Below are 15,998 nucleotides of genomic sequence, written 5' to 3'. Positions count from 1 at the left end.
TATTTATATTTATATTTATATTTCAACAAGTCGGTCGTCTCCCACCGAGGCAGGGTGACCCAAAAAAGAAAGAAAATCCCCAAAAAGAAAATACTTTCATCATCATTCAACACTTTCACCACACTCGCACATTATCACTGTTTTTGTAGAGGTGCTCAGAATACAACAGTTTAGAAGCATACACATATAAAGATACACAACATATCCCTCCAAACTGCCAATATCCCAAACCCCTCCTTTAAAGTGCAGGCATTGTACTTCCCATTTCCAGGACTCAAGTCCAACTATGTATATGAAAATAACCGGTTTCCCTGAATCCCTTCACTAAATATTACCCTGCTCACACTCCAACAGATCGTCAGGTCCCAAGTACCATTCGTCTCCATTCACTCCTATTGAACACGCTCATGCACGCTTGCTGGAAGTCCAAGCCCCTTGCCCACAAAACCTCCTTTACCCCCTCTCTCCAACCCTTTCGAGGATGACCCCTACCCCGCCTTCCTTCCCCTATAGATTTATATATATATTTTATTTTTATTATATTATCACACTGGCCGATTCCCACCAAGGCAGGGTGGCCCGAAAAAGAAAAACTTTCACCATCATTCACTCCATCACTGTCTTGCTGTAGTGTAAAGCACCCTTCTGGCAAGACAGTGATGGAGTGAATGTTGGTGAAAGTTTTTCTTTTTCGGGCCACCCTGCCTTGGTGAGAGACGGCCAGTGTGATAATAAAAAAAAAATATATATATTTATTATTATTTATTATCACACTGGCCGATTCCCACCAAGGCAGGGTGGCCCGAAAAAGAAAAACTTTCACCCTCATTCACTCCATCACTGTCTTGCCAGAAGGGTGCTTTACACTACAGTTTTTAAACTTCAACATTAACACCCCTCCTTCAGAGTGCAGGCACTGTACTTCCCATCTAAAGGACTCAAGTCCGGCCTGCCGGTTTCCCCTGAACCCCTTCATAAATGTTACTTTGCTCACACTTCAACAGCACGTCAAGTATTAAAAACCATTCGTCTCCATTCACTCCTGTCAAACACGCTCACGCATGCCTGCTGGAAGTCCAAGCCCCTCGCAAACAAAATCTCCTTTACCCCCTCCCTCCAACCTTTCCTAGGCCGACCCCTACCCCGCCTTCCTTCCACTACAGACTGATACACTCTTGAAGTCATTCTGTTTCGCTCCATTCTCTCTACATGTCCGAACCACCTCAACAACCCTTCCTCAGCCCTCTGGACAACAGTTTTGGTAATCCCGCACCTCCTCCTAACTTCCAAACTACGAATTCTCTGCATTATATTCACACCACACATTGCCCTCAGACATGACATCTCCACTGCCTCCAGCCTTCTCCTCGCTGCAACGTTCATCACCCATGCTTCATATATATATATATATATATATATATATATATATATATATATATATATATATATATATATATATACAGTGGACCCCCGCTTAACGATCACCTCCAAAAGCGACCAATTATGTAAGTGTATTTATTTAAGTGCGTTTGTACGTGTATGTTTGGGGGTCTGAAATGGACTAATCTACTTCACAATATTCCTTATGGGAAAAAATTCGGTCAGTACTGGCACCTGAACATACTACTGGAATGAAAAAAGTTTGTTAACCGGGGGTCCACTGTATATATATATATATATATATATATATATATATATATATATATATATATATATATATATATATATATATATATATATATATATATATATATATATATATTTTTCAACAAGTCGGCCGTCTCCCATATATATAGATATATATATATATATATATATATATATATACAGTGGACCCCCGCTTAACGATCACCTCCAAATGCGACCAATTATGTAAGTGTATTTATGTAAGTGCGTTTGTACGTGTATGTTTGGGGGTCTGAAATGGACTAATCTACTTCACAATATTCCTTATGGGAAAAAATTCGGTCAGTACTGGCACCTGAACATACTACTGGAATGAAAAAAGTTCGTTAACCGGGGGCCCACTGTATATATATATATATATATATAATATATATATAATATATATATATATGTAGTAGGTTGGTAGACAGCAACCACCCAGGGAGGTACTACCGTCCTGCCAAGTGAGTGTAAAACGAAAGCCTGTAATTGTTTTACACGATGGTAGGATTGCTGGTGTCTTTTTTTTCTGTCTCATACACATGCAAGATTTCAGGTATGTCTTGCTACTTCTACTTACACTTAGGTCACACTACACATACATGTACAAGCATATATATACACACTCCTTTGGGTTTTCTTCTATTTTCTTTCTAGTTCTTGTTCTTGTTTATTTCCTCTTACCTCCATGGGGAAGTGGAACAGAATTCTTCCTCTGTAAGCCGTGTGTGTTGTAAGAGGCGACTAAAATGCCGGGAGCAAGGGGCTAGTAACCTCTTCTCCTGTATACATTACTAAATGTAAAAGGAGAAACTTTAATTTTTTCTTTTGGGCCACCCTGCCTCGGTGGGATACGGCCGGTGTGTTGAAATAAAGAAAGAAAGATATATATATATTTTTTTTTTTTTTTTTTTTTTTTTTTTTTTCAACAAGTCGGCCGTCTCCCACCGAGGCAGGGTGACCCAAAAAAGAAAGAAAATCCCCAAAAAGAAAATACTTTCATCATCATTCAACACTTTCACCACACTCGCACATTATCACTGTTTTTGCAGAGGTGCTCAGAATACAACAGTCTAGAAGCATAAACATATAAAGATACACAACATATCCCTCCAAACTGCCAATATCCCAAACCCCTCCTTTAAAGTGCAGGCATTGTACTTCCCATTTCCAGGACTCAAGTCCGACTATATGAAAATAACCGGTTTCCCTGAATCCCTTCACTAAATATTACCCTGCTCACACTCCAACATATATATATATATATATATATATATACCACTATATGTTTACAAACCCATTATTTCACAGTACTGTATATCTCAGTCTCCTTACTATTCTTCCTTAGAGATCCCCTATACCTTATATCTACCTCTGGTTTATAATATCTACCTTTGGTTTATAAACCCTCTATCTTCCTTGTTTTAAGTCATTTTTGCTACATTACCAAACTCCTTGAGTAAGATACAACACAACATATTGTTATCAAATAATACACATTGTACTCACCAAAAACTTGCACTCAGAAGAGGAATGCTAGGATGATGTTTTGGTCTGTCCTGGACCATTGTCAAATCACAACAGAGAGTAAGAGGCAGGGAAGGTAAGAAGATGGAATGGAGAGAGGGATTTGAAAAAAGAGCAAGGGAAGAATGATGGTGATGGCAGCTGTGGCTTTGGTGGCTGTCACACAATGTGTCTTTGTAAAGTGGTCCAAGTCAGACTGAAATGTCATCTTAAGCTCCTCTCTCCTATGTGTGGTTTATTTGTGCTTACCTGTCCACTTATCGAGGAATATAGAGATAGTATAATAACCTATGTGATATGTCAAGATATCTTATTAGTGAAAATATGATACCAGAGATATTTAGCAAATTTCCTAAATTTTCTTGTAACAGATAAGTGAACTGTAGATATAAATCCAGATGTACTCCTGTAAACCCTTTTGGGGCCTAGTTCTAAGGCCTTTTGTGTATCCATATGCTCTTATCATCTGCAGGATGGATATGGGGTGCACAATTAACTAGCCATTTTGGGGGCAAAATCTAAAGAAAATCCCAACTTGATCCTTACTCAAAAACTCAATAGTTTTTAATAGCCTACTTATTCCATAAATTTGCAACACCTATACATGTTCAGTCAAACCCAAGAATTTGCATACCTTGCAATCCAAATGATTCGATTATAAAATGTTTTTGCTGAAGGGCTTTTAGCAAATTTCTTCAATTATTCATGATCTTTTGTGGTTCCTTTTGTCATTTTGTTGGAGTGTGATACTTAAATTTAAAAATAACCGAAGGATTTCATTTAAAATGTGTTCATTCTTTCTTATCAATATCAGTGTGAAGCAAATTAGAGCAATATTTAAATAGACATAAACCCCCCCAAAATTAAATAACTTATACATAGTAAATTTTCCATTGTCTGTGGCTTGAGGACTTGAGACATCTCGAGGAACCTAAACCTTGTGAATTATGAGGTTTCATTTTATGTGTTTTATTTCCTAGCATTTTTTTATTTATATAGATATAACTGTCATTACAAGTTGTAATAGTATTTGCACTAAATTCAGTAATTCACATCATGTTTGATAAACATTGTTGTTGGGAAATTCTGTGTAGTATTACACAAAATGTTTTATATAAAAATTAAAAAGATGATCTTCCCAGTTATACTTGAGTTATATTCTGTGCATTGTAATTAAGATGTTTTGTGGTTTCAGCTTCATGGACGTTCCAAGGAGCAACGCTATTTGAAAATTGCTGATTGGGATTACATCAATGAGTGTGCTATGGTGGCTGATCCCATGCCTTTATTTGGCAATGGGGATGTACTCAGTTTTGAAGACTACAGTTATCATCGGCAACATTCAAAAGTTGCTGGTAATGTCATTTAATTAATAATTTCTTCATGATCATATAGTACTACTACAAAAACTGCCAGCACCTCCGAGGATGTTATGTCACAGGGATAAAACTTGGCCATGAGAGTGCAAGAGTGTATAGTTAGGTAATTTTTTTTCAAACACCAGACAAGGGAGAAATTGACTGAGGAATAAACATATACAGCCTCTCCTCACTTAACAACGTACTCGTTTACTGATGACTCGGACTTACGACAGGTTCTGACCAATATACATATGCATACCTGAATAATGTATATTAGAGCTGATTTCCTCTGTTCTGTTTTACAATATACACTATACAGTGGACCCTCGGTTATCGGCCGTAATCTGTTCCAGAAGGTCGGCCAAAAACTGAAATAATATTTCCCATAAGAATTAATAGAAATACAGTTAATCCATTCCAGATAAAAATATTCACAAAAAAATAATTTTTTTTAACAATTATATAAATATTACATACCTTTATTGAAGACTAATGCTGGCTTCAGGAAGATAAGGAGGAGGAAAGAGGGAGGAGTTAGTGTTTGGAAGGGGAATCCCTCTCCATAAGGACTTCAGGTACCAAGTCCTTATCTGGGGTTACTTCCCTTCTTGGTCTTTTAATGCCACTAAGACCAGCTACACTTCCTGCATGCTTGCTACACTCCCTGCATGCTTGCTACACTTCCTGTATGCTTGCTACACTTCCTGCATGCTTGCTACACTTCCTGCATGCTTGCTACACTCCCTGCATGCCTGCTACACTTCCTGCATGCCTGCTACACTTCCTGCATGCCTGCTACACTTCCTGCATGCCTGCTACACTTCCTGCATACCTGCTACACTTCCTGCATGCCTGCTACACTCCCTGCATGCTTACTACTCTCCCTTCATGCTTGCTACACTCCCTGCATGTCTGCTATACTCCCTGCATGCCTGCTACACTCCTTGCATGCCTGTTACAATCCATGCATGCTTGCTACACTTCCTGCATGTCAGCTACACTCCCTGCATGCCTGCTACACTACCTGCATGTCTGCTACACTTTCTACATGCCTGCTACACTTCACACTTAAGTTCCATGGTGTTTCTCACTTTCTTTACCACAGGAACTTTCTTTGGAGCCATGGTTACTTATTTCACAGTTGCACTGCAAAAATAACACAAAGTACAATGGGAAATAAGTGAAATGTTTGGATGTATGAGCAGAAGCTTCCTCAGCCACCGAGAGAGACGGCCAAACTGATGTGCAAGCAGCCCCAGCTGGCGGATGGACACGTCCCAAATGGCCGATAACCGGGCGCCGAAAAACTGGTCGATCACCGAGTTGGCTGATAACAGAAGCGGCCAATAACCGGGGGTCTACTGTACTACTGTATAAACATTTAAAAGCACAGTGGAACCCCGAGTTTCAGTCGTAATCTGTTCCAGGAGCTAGGCCTAAAGTCGAAACAGCCTAAAGTCGAAGCAGTATTTCCCATAAGAAATAATGTAAATCCAATTAATCCGTTCCACCCAAAAATATTCATAAAAAATAATTTTTTATAGAATAAATACTATAGTTTTACATACAAAAAAACAATGAGAATAAATATAAAGCACTAATTTTAATGGATAAATGAACATTTAAATAAGTTTTACCTTTATTGAAGACCTGTTGGCATATGAGAGGCAGGAGAGTTTGTTTGGAGGCAGGACAAAATAGTCCTTCAATATGACTCTAATACCAACTCTACAGCTTATTTATCTATTGCAATTCATCTAATATGACATAATAAACAATATTAATAACATAGAAACATGACATATACATGTACTCTAGAATGAATAAAGTACGTCATTATGTATGTCACGACTGGTGTTACGTTGTTTTGTTGTTGGGTGTATAAGGGCCATTGAGAGCATAAGCATAAGCAGCAGCAGAGGTGGCGGTGTTTTCAGTCGCCCTATATACCTCAAACAACAGTGGAGGAGTTAAGTTTCATGTCATTTTTCTGTCGCTTAATCGCTTAACTTACTTGCTACACTGTTAATGCTACAATATCGCTGGCTGTTGCTATAGCCTTTATCAACTCGTGCTGCTTTCGTATCGTACTTATCGTAGAATCACTGAAGAAGGCACATTCTCCCCTCTCTTTTCCTCCTCCATTTTGGTACTTTGCTACAATTTCTTTCTTCAATTCTATCATGTTTCTCACTTTCTTTACCAAAGGGCTGCCACTAGGAAGTTATGAATTTATTGTGAAATGTTTGGATGAGCACGCAGAGTAATATTCACTTGAGGATAAACAAAGCTAGACTGGCTCATGACGCCTGCATGGGCAGGCAGACAGGTCTGGTACGCCGGCCGAAACACAGGGCACGGTGAAACTTGGGACAAAATTTAGCCGAAAAAAGCGGTCTAAACTCAAAGCAGCCGATACTCAGGGCGGCCAAAACTCGGGGTTCCACTGTATACCAGAAATGTTGTAAATGGTGCAAAGGTGACATTAAAACAATATCAAAGATGGTTGACACAAACACACTACCATTATAGTATGCTCTTCACTTAGCGACGAATTTGTTTACCGATGTGGTCTTAGGAACAGAACTCCGTTGTTAAGTGAGAAGAGGCTGTTTAGAGTTTTCCCTAATATTGTCAAGATCCATTTCCATTTTAAAGATTAAATTTCATTGTAACTCACGAATTTGAATAACATGATTGCAAACAAACCACAGAACGTGTGGGATTTGAACCCATGGTGAGTGAGTCATAAAACTCTAGACCAGTGTGTAAGCCACTGGGCCAGCTGGCTGCAATAATTCATCCAAGTAGGTATATTTCTATACACCATAGGGAGATTAGCATGAGCTCCACTGTGACAACAAAAACAAGTTTTTACAGATGAATCTCCTGCCAGCATGGCTGGCAGGAGATTCATCATTTGTTATTTAGAAATCTTGCATACTTTTGAGAGTAGCTAGATTTCAAAATATTGATGTTTATATATTTGAGTTTCCTCCATATGTACATCTCTTGGGCTTTCTTACCCAGTTTAAAGCTTCTCATTTTTTCTGAACTTAAATATTGTAAATAATATTTATGCTGCAGGAATCATGATAGGAAGAGGTGCACTCATCAAACCCTGGATATTCAAGGAAATTAAGGAACAGCGTCACTGGGACATTTCTTCAAGTGAACGCTTTGACATGCTTAAAAACTATGTTAATTATGGTCTGGAACATTGGGGCAGTGACACAGAGGTAAGGCTAGCATAATAAACTCCCTTCAAGAGGATGCCTTGATGTTGGCAAAGGTTTCTTGATACATGAAATTAGAGCTGTCGTTCCTCTCCATGGTTTGAGTACCTATTCCCCAGGTAGTGTGTGACCTCTGTGGGTTTAGTGTGTCTCCATGATTATAATAAATAACTTTTGGCAGCTTGATTAAGTGATTAAATTTGAAATTTTTATTACAACTAAGAAACTGCAGTTGGTTTTGAGGGGAAACTGAACCACTTTCTGTAAAAGTGACACATCAGTCAGATTGTTATGCTATGTAGGCCTGCAGTCCATTGGCAACATCTTGGTTGATTAGTGACCAGGGATGTCTGCCTTTAAGCTGGTCTAAGGATAGAACCCTCAGAACCAGTCACAGGTAAGGATGTTTGAAAATTATGGTCCTGTATACACAGTAAACCAAAATTTACAGAAATGGTGTTTTGTGTTTGGAGAAGTGGTAGTTTTTGTAATTTGCTAATTATGGCCTTGTTCAAGATATTCAATGTTAACAACCAGGCACTTTTGAATATGGTGTTCAACATATACCACACACTTTCATACAACTTTCTGCTGGGATAGTGGTGTAGAACTCGATTTTGTGAGAAAGTTGGTGTTGTAGTTCAAATTACCCCAACCTAGAACCTAGGTTGGGGAACCAGCATAAATTATCCCAAATGGGATAAAAATGAAAATCTCAGGGTAATGAAGGTTCAATAAACATATAAATAAAACTGCACAAAAATTTATTTTTAATAAGCAAGACAAATTATAATATATAATTATATCTTTCTTTTGGTGATATCAAGGTCCAGTTATAGGGCATCTTATCAAACTTAGAAATTGGATTTGTGATTACTTTCCAGATCTTGACTCTCATACTATGAGTTGGGTTGCGAGTCCCTTCAACTGTAAAATTGCTGATATGCCAAAAGAGCCTGAAGGATTGGCAGAGGCACTTACTGAACTTCTCTCCAACAGTGAAGCATGCATTGAATTTCAGAGCAACACAGATCTGTCCATTCTTTGAGGAAGCGGCAAAATTACTACTGCTGTTTGCAACATCTGTCTTTGTGAACGAGGATTTTTCACTCTCATTAACTTAAAAACAAAGTACAGAAATCAGTTGAATGCTGATGACAGTATCCAAATTGCTCTCACATCAAAAACCCCTAATTTTGATTTTGTTGTATCAAAAATGAAACTTCATTATTTCTCAAAAACCTGAAGTGAAAATGTTTTCAGTGAAATTCTTTAGTTCTCAAGTGAGATTTTTATTAAATTTGTCTGTTATTTTTAATTTCATACAGTTTATTTTTCATTTTATTATTTTGTTAATTTTGTGTTTTATTTTTAAAAGTTTCTTTATTGCATATAATACATACTTTATAGGTAGTAGGTTGGTAGACAGCAACCGCCCAGGGAGGTACTACCGTCCTGCCAAGTGAGTGTAAAACGGAAGCTTGTAATTGTTTTACATGATGGTAGGATTGCTGGTGTCCATTTTTCTGTCTCATAAACATGCAAGATTTCAGGTATGTCTTGCTACTTCTACTTACACTTAGGTCACACTACACATACATGTACAAGCATATATACACACACCCCTCTGGGTTTTCTAATATTTTCTTACTAGTTCTTGTTCTTGTTGTTTATTTTCTCTTACCTCCATGGGAAAGTGGAACAGAATTCTTCCTCCGTAAGCCATGCGTGTTGTAGGAGGCAACTAAAATGCCGGGAGCAAGGGGCTAGTAACCTCTTCTCCTGTATATATTACTAAATGTAAAAGGAGAAACTTTCGTTTTTCCTTTTGGGCCATCCCACCTCGGTGGGATACGGCCGGTGTGTTGAAAGAAAGAAAGACATACTTTTCAGCTTGTATGACTGTATTCTCCATACAAATTGATTCAATAGACTACAATGGAACCTCGGTATACGACCAGCTCCCTACTCGAACAAAGCTTAGCACTCTCCCAAAGAAATACGACCTGCCAGAACTTCGCTGTAAACTATTTCGTGTTTCTTCGCATTTTTTGGTGTTTTTTCATATTATTTGTATAAGTAAGTCACCATGGGGCCTACGATGATTAGTGATAACAGCCAACCAAACAGAAAATTGGTTGGGAAGAACTTGTTTGATACTCAGACAGAGCAGCACTCAGCCTTTTGGAATGAATTAAGGTCGCATACCGAAGTTCCACTGTATTTGGAATTTGTCTGCTCCTTGTGTTTTGTGGATTCTGTGGACTTTCAAATCAAGTGGGTAATTTTACTGTATATGGAGTAATATCCAAAAAAGTTTGCTGACCTCTGAACTAGAAGAACGTAGGGTTCAGACTACATTCTTTTATGGTTGATACCTGGAACTGGCCAGAGGCCTTGCAGGTTACTACCCCATTTTAATGGGTGCCCTGGCTGCAGTTGGCCAGCAATAGTACACCTATACACACTGCACTTTTTACAAACAAGCAGGAAATCCGCTTTTGGAATTATTTCTCGTGTTGGATAGTGTAACCCAAATACATGTTATGCAGTAAGAGGCTTACCTTAGTACAATAGGCCTGTCTTGGAATATGGTACTAGGCCTTCAATGAGGTTTACACTTTCATAAGGGTGGGGAGATGACCTGATTAGGTCTTTAAAAACATATGGTCAAATGTGACTCCTAGTTTAGAGCCTTGTGTTTTTAATTGCAGGTTGGTGCAGCTTCCAACATAAACATTCTTTGAATCACCCCTGCCTTAGTGGGAAATAGCTGTTCACTTTTTAAAAAAAAAAAGTATATGAATGGTTACAGATGTTATAAACTGTCTTAAGTATGTTTATATCGGGTCCTGCCATTCAAGAAGTTTTATGTACACATAGCCTTTCAGGGAAGACATACTGGTAGGCTAAACAGATGACTATAAAAATCATTTCATAGTGTAAGTTTTTGACCAGTTTTCATTCCTATCTTGTTTGTTCTGTGCAGCAGAATCTTTGTCACTCAAAAACTATGTTTTGTGTGTGTGTGTGTGTGTGTGTGTGTGTGTGTGTGTGTGTGTGTGTGTGTGTGTGTGTGTGTGTGTGTGTGTGTGTGCACGTGTGTGTGTGCATGTCTCTCTCTCCTGTTAATACCAAAACTGTATGGCAATTTGCTATTTTTACTTTTATATGTAAACTCATATTTATAAGGAAGCCTAAACCCATTGAAGTCATACAAAGCATGAGGAGTGGGAAGGAAGGTGTGAACCAAGGAAGAGGTGGGTAGTCATGCCTTGATCAAGAGCCTTTTGCCAACATGAAGGTACTTTCCTTGAAGGGAACATCTATACTTGTATTAGTTTTTTTTTTTAACCATTTGAATCAGATTTTCAATTTCTCCACTCATACAGAATAAATATTAAAATCTGCAGATTCCTGCAAAATAGACTGATTTACTTTTCACATAAATATAATCTATTATAGTCTTCTGCATTTTTAGGGGATTGAGAAGACCCGACGATTTTTGTTGGAATGGCTTTCATTTTTACATCGTTACATCCCTGTGGGCCTCCTGGAGCAGACTCAAAAGATAAATCAACGCCCTCTAGCTTACTACGGCCGTAATGATCTGGAAACTATGATGGCATCTCGTAGTGTTAGTGACTGGATTAAGATCAGGTTGGAGAAATGTGTTTGTATTTGTTTAGTATAACATTCTCATATACTACAGAGTTTAAATAATGACTCGTAAGAAAAACACTGTATATACATGCATACACACCCAGTTTTAATTTTAGGAAATTACAGATCCAGTAAAATGGAACTGGACTTGCTCTTGTAGGAACATTTTTTGGTTGCATCTTGAAGGTAAATTTGGGTGCTATTGGGATATTGGCAGTTTTGAGGGACATTTAACTATCATATCTGAGAGCCTCTGCAAAGACAGTGATTATGTATGAGTGATGTGAAAGTGTTGAATGATGATGAAAGTTTTTTCTTTATTTTTTTTTTTTCTTTTTTGGGTCACCCTGCCTTGGTGGGAGATGGCCGATGTGTTAAAAAAAAATATTTCATCTTAGAATGCAACTGATAAAATAAATTCTTATAATTATCTAGTAAATGATTCAACATAAATAAGTAGTTATGGTTTGTATAGCTGTAGAGTTTACAGTGCAGGACACACTGAGGGTATGGAAACGTACATTGGAGGAACCCATGCATCAGCAGGGCTCTCCATTCAGTCCAGCTTGATTAAGAATACCATTAAAATGATGTTTTTGAAGTGTTGTGTCCCCAAGATCATCTTGAAGTGCTTTTTGGATGTGGTTATAGATTATGTCAAGTCTTGTCCCACGTTCCCTTCTCAATTTGAAATATTAGGTATGTCTCGTAGAAGATGTCCTTCCTTCTAATCATTACCTTGGGTGCAAGAGTGGGTACTCCAGCAATCAAATGGATATGCAAAGTTCTGGGAGGATGAAGCTAGCATCACACATACTTCACTGGAACTTCCATCTTAAGAACAAGAGTGTCGACAACTCCCAACCAACTTCAGAATAAGTGAAATTCCCAGGGACTCTGTCCTCTGTTGGGGCATTGAGAGATTGCATATCTCTATCATAGAGCTGGATGTAGGATTCAAGTCAGGATGGTTTCTTCATCATTCCAGCCTGAAGCCTCAATGACAGCTCCCAGCCGATTTTGATGTGGGTATGATGCTTCACCATTTCAGGCTGTGTCCACCTGGGAAGGAAATCTCCCAGAGTCCACTCCCATGACACCAGAGGAGTTGTAGGCTTATTAGCCTTAGGAATCCAAGGTCAAATCTAACCATTGCTGGAAGGCATGCAGCTAGCCAAATCTTGGTCAGGCATTCAGAGTATAGGAGGGTCTCCCAGATTTTAATAAGAAGTCCTGGAATGGATGTCCCGGGCTCCAAAGAGATTCACGCTTACCCTTAAGACATCCGACAAAGTATCACTAAATACGTATTAATTTCTGGTTAATAGTTGTATGGTACACCCGCCCAGCATGTATATTCCAAAGTACAATACCATTACTATGTAACCTAGAGGGGTGTTCAGACAAATATAAGTCAGAGTGATATCCAGACTGTAATTAATGGTCTTTCAAGTGTTCTTGGAATTACACATTATTACTTGCTGGGTGTTGCTTGTTCCATTACATGGTTTGAATGGAACTATATACCTAGGGTTGACTTCCTAGCAAGAGGTTGGCTTCAGTTCTCCTATGACCAGGTGTGGAGATTTTTTTCAGGATTTGCTGTTAGAGATCCTCTGTGATTGACTTGGGTTGATGAGTTTCGTAGCAGTTCAGTTTGAAAATGCTCATCTCTGGCTTTAATCACATACTTGGGTTTAGTGACAAGTGAGCTCTAGCTGTTGGTTCTGATTTTTACCTTTTGACCAATTTGCCACCCTTGTATTGAAGATGATTAGCTCATTTGCATGTTTAATTTCCAAACATGTCCTCTAGTTGCACCATTGGTTAAAAATCTATCCTTATGTACACTGTCTATGTTTCTTAATATTTTATATGTTGTAATCATATCTCCTCTTCACGCCTCAGGTTAGATGAGGCCTAGTTCTTACATTTTCTTCATAGCTCCTAATCCACAGCTCAGGTACCAGTCTTGATGCTTTTCTTTGCACTTGCTTTCAGGCTCTACTTCGTAATTTTCTAGGTGTGGATTTAGCACTGACACTTCATGTTCAGAATGGGTCAAACATATCAAGTATAAAATATTTTAAATGAGTCTTCGTTTAAGTTCCAGAAAAATCATTCATATGTTTGCAAAATTATCTTGCACTTTTGATGTTGCTCTGTTTATATGTACCTCAGGAAACAGGTTTGGGATAATAATTATTCTTAAGTCCTTTTCTTTAAACACTTCTGTGAGCTTTTTTTTTTTTTTTATCCTTGGGTGGTACTGCACTCTGTCAGCTTCCTTTCCCAGTCTCTAAATAGCTTTGCTTCTACTAGGGTTTAATTCCAGTAATCATTTATTCTACAATTACTGAAATCTGTCTCTGAGTTCCAATCATTGTATTCTGAATCTTGAATTCCCATCTGTTTTACATTTGCCTTTTCTATGATATGGCATACTGATGGTAAATTTCCATTGGTTCATCAAAGACCCACTGCAGAATAATGGTTTTAAAAAATGGAAATTGCATGCTTATACCAGGGCTTGATGACCCATAGAGACTGGTCACCTCAAACAACTGTTTAACTTTAATTAGTAACTGGTGGTTCAGTTGGTGGATTACCATTAGAGGGCTTTCACCATACTTGTACTAAGAAATTAGAAATGGAAAGAGGCAAAACTGATGAAAAATGAGATAGTGGGCCATAAGACCTTGATGCAGAAATGCATTTTTCAGTCTTCAAAACTGCTAATTATTTAATATAAGTCATTACTGAATAGAGATTAGAAAGAATCTGGGGCAAGCATAGATTCCTGTGGCACACAACTGGTGATATTACCTCTTATTTGTCAGTTTAAGATTGCCTCATGTACTTACCACATTTTCAGTTATATTCAACACTCCTTTCCACTTGAACTGCCCTAATTTAAAGAGTAGGTTTGTGGAAAAAGCTTTTTATTACACATGTACATGTGTTGTACTGTTATCACAATTATATGGACCTTTAACATTCAGGGTGTCTTTAAACTTGGGAAATAAATTGCATCAATAATTACAGAACCTGTGGTAATTCTTCAGTACTTGTTCTGACAGTTACTGATGAATATTTTTCATGATTCAGGCAATAATTAATAATTTTCTCTTCATTTTTTTTTTTTCAGTGAAAGGCTTCTGGGGCCAACTCCGTCCGACTTTGTATTTCTACCAAAGCACAAAGCTAACTCCTACTGAATTATATTGTTTTATAATTACTAATTTGATGTAAATGTATTAGTAAATGTTGCAGTGCAATATGAACAACATGTGGGTAAGAGCCAAGATGGTTTTGTTATGGATAAAATGTTAGTAAAAGATAAGATGTTAGTGCTTTGCTATGAACTTCATGTTGGTAAGAGTTAAAAGATGGCATTTATTTTGTTCTATTGTTTTAGGACAGTTTTTCTTTTAAATATAGTACTGTATATAATTTTGAGAAATAAGTACAGTGGTACCTTGAGTTTCAAACAGCTCCCAACTCAAACAGTTATGTAAGCGTATTTTTGTAAAGGGTTTTGGAAGTGTATTTTTGGGGGTCTGAAACGGACTAAACTAATTTACATTATTCCTTATGGGAACAAATTCGTTTGGTAATGGCACTTGAACAGCCTTCTGGAACGAATTAAGTTTGTAACTTGAGGTACCACTGTAGTTATCATTGTTGTTTAAAAGTTATTAGTAGTCAGTTTTTTATGCATAGGCTTTTTAATTTTTAATTCAAATTTTTATTGTTGAATTTTATTTTTTAATTTTATTGGATGCAAGAATGCAAACAACAGTCATTATCGAAATGTGTAGTATCAGTACAGTATTTTAAAATGAGTACCTTTTGCAAAGCACAAGAAAATGTTCATTTGAAAGACATCAGGAATGAATAATAATATTCTTTGGTTTTACAATAAAATTCATGTCATACAGAAATTCATTTTATATAGCCTTGTACTTTGAAAATTAAAATAAGACTTTTGTTTTTTACTCACCGACTGTATCCCACCGAGGTAGGGTGACCTAAAAAGAAAAGCTTTCATTTTTTTTTTTAATTTAGTAATTTATACAGGAAAGGAGTTACTAGCCCTTCGCTCTCAGCATTTTAGTCGCCTTTTATGACACGTATGTATTACGAAGGAAGAAGTCTGTTCCACTTCCCCAAGGAGATAAGAGGAAATATGTGTGTGTGTGTGTGTGTGTTAATCAAGGGGAAGCGCTAAACCCGGAGGATTATACAGCGCCTGGGGGGGGGGATGTGGAAGGCATTCAGGCTTAATTCGAGGAACTGGAGCACAGATCCAATTCCCTAAATCAAGAGCCCCTCACCAACATCAAGGAACCTTCCTTGAGGGGAAAGAGGAAATAACCTTCGTTTATGTTACTTTGCTTGCACTCCAACAGTACATCAAGCCATAAAAAACATTTGTTTCTACTTGGTCCAATTAAACATGCTCATCTGTCTTCTGGATGCTCAAGCCCCTAACACTGAAGACCTTTACCCCTTCCCTCCAGCATTTCCTGGGAGGACCTTTACC

At 37.8% G+C, this 15,998-nt stretch overlaps 1 protein-coding gene across 2 annotated transcripts in view; it reads left to right on the top strand.

The window, feature by feature from the left end:
• Dus3 (Dihydrouridine synthase 3) overlaps positions 1 to 15,396 on the top strand; it is a gene marked incomplete at its 5' end in the record, with an annotated part of 33,570 nt that extends 18,174 nt beyond the window's left edge. For both annotated transcript variants that reach the window (XM_070089842.1, XM_070089841.1), the window contains 4 exon segments: positions 4,388 to 4,547; positions 7,641 to 7,792; positions 11,271 to 11,449; positions 14,601 to 15,396. In XM_070089842.1, the coding sequence (XP_069945943.1) occupies positions 4,388 to 4,547; positions 7,641 to 7,792; positions 11,271 to 11,449; positions 14,601 to 14,670 (561 nt within the window).
• Between the last annotated feature and the right edge of the window lie 602 nt (positions 15,397 to 15,998).

The sequence above is a fragment of the Cherax quadricarinatus genome, chromosome 30, assembly GCF_038502225.1.
Source record: "Cherax quadricarinatus isolate ZL_2023a chromosome 30, ASM3850222v1, whole genome shotgun sequence".
Lineage (NCBI taxonomy): Eukaryota > Metazoa > Arthropoda > Malacostraca > Decapoda > Parastacidae > Cherax > Cherax quadricarinatus.
The sequence above is the reverse complement of the archived record's forward strand: the minus strand, read 5'-3'. Positions and strand labels throughout refer to the sequence as shown.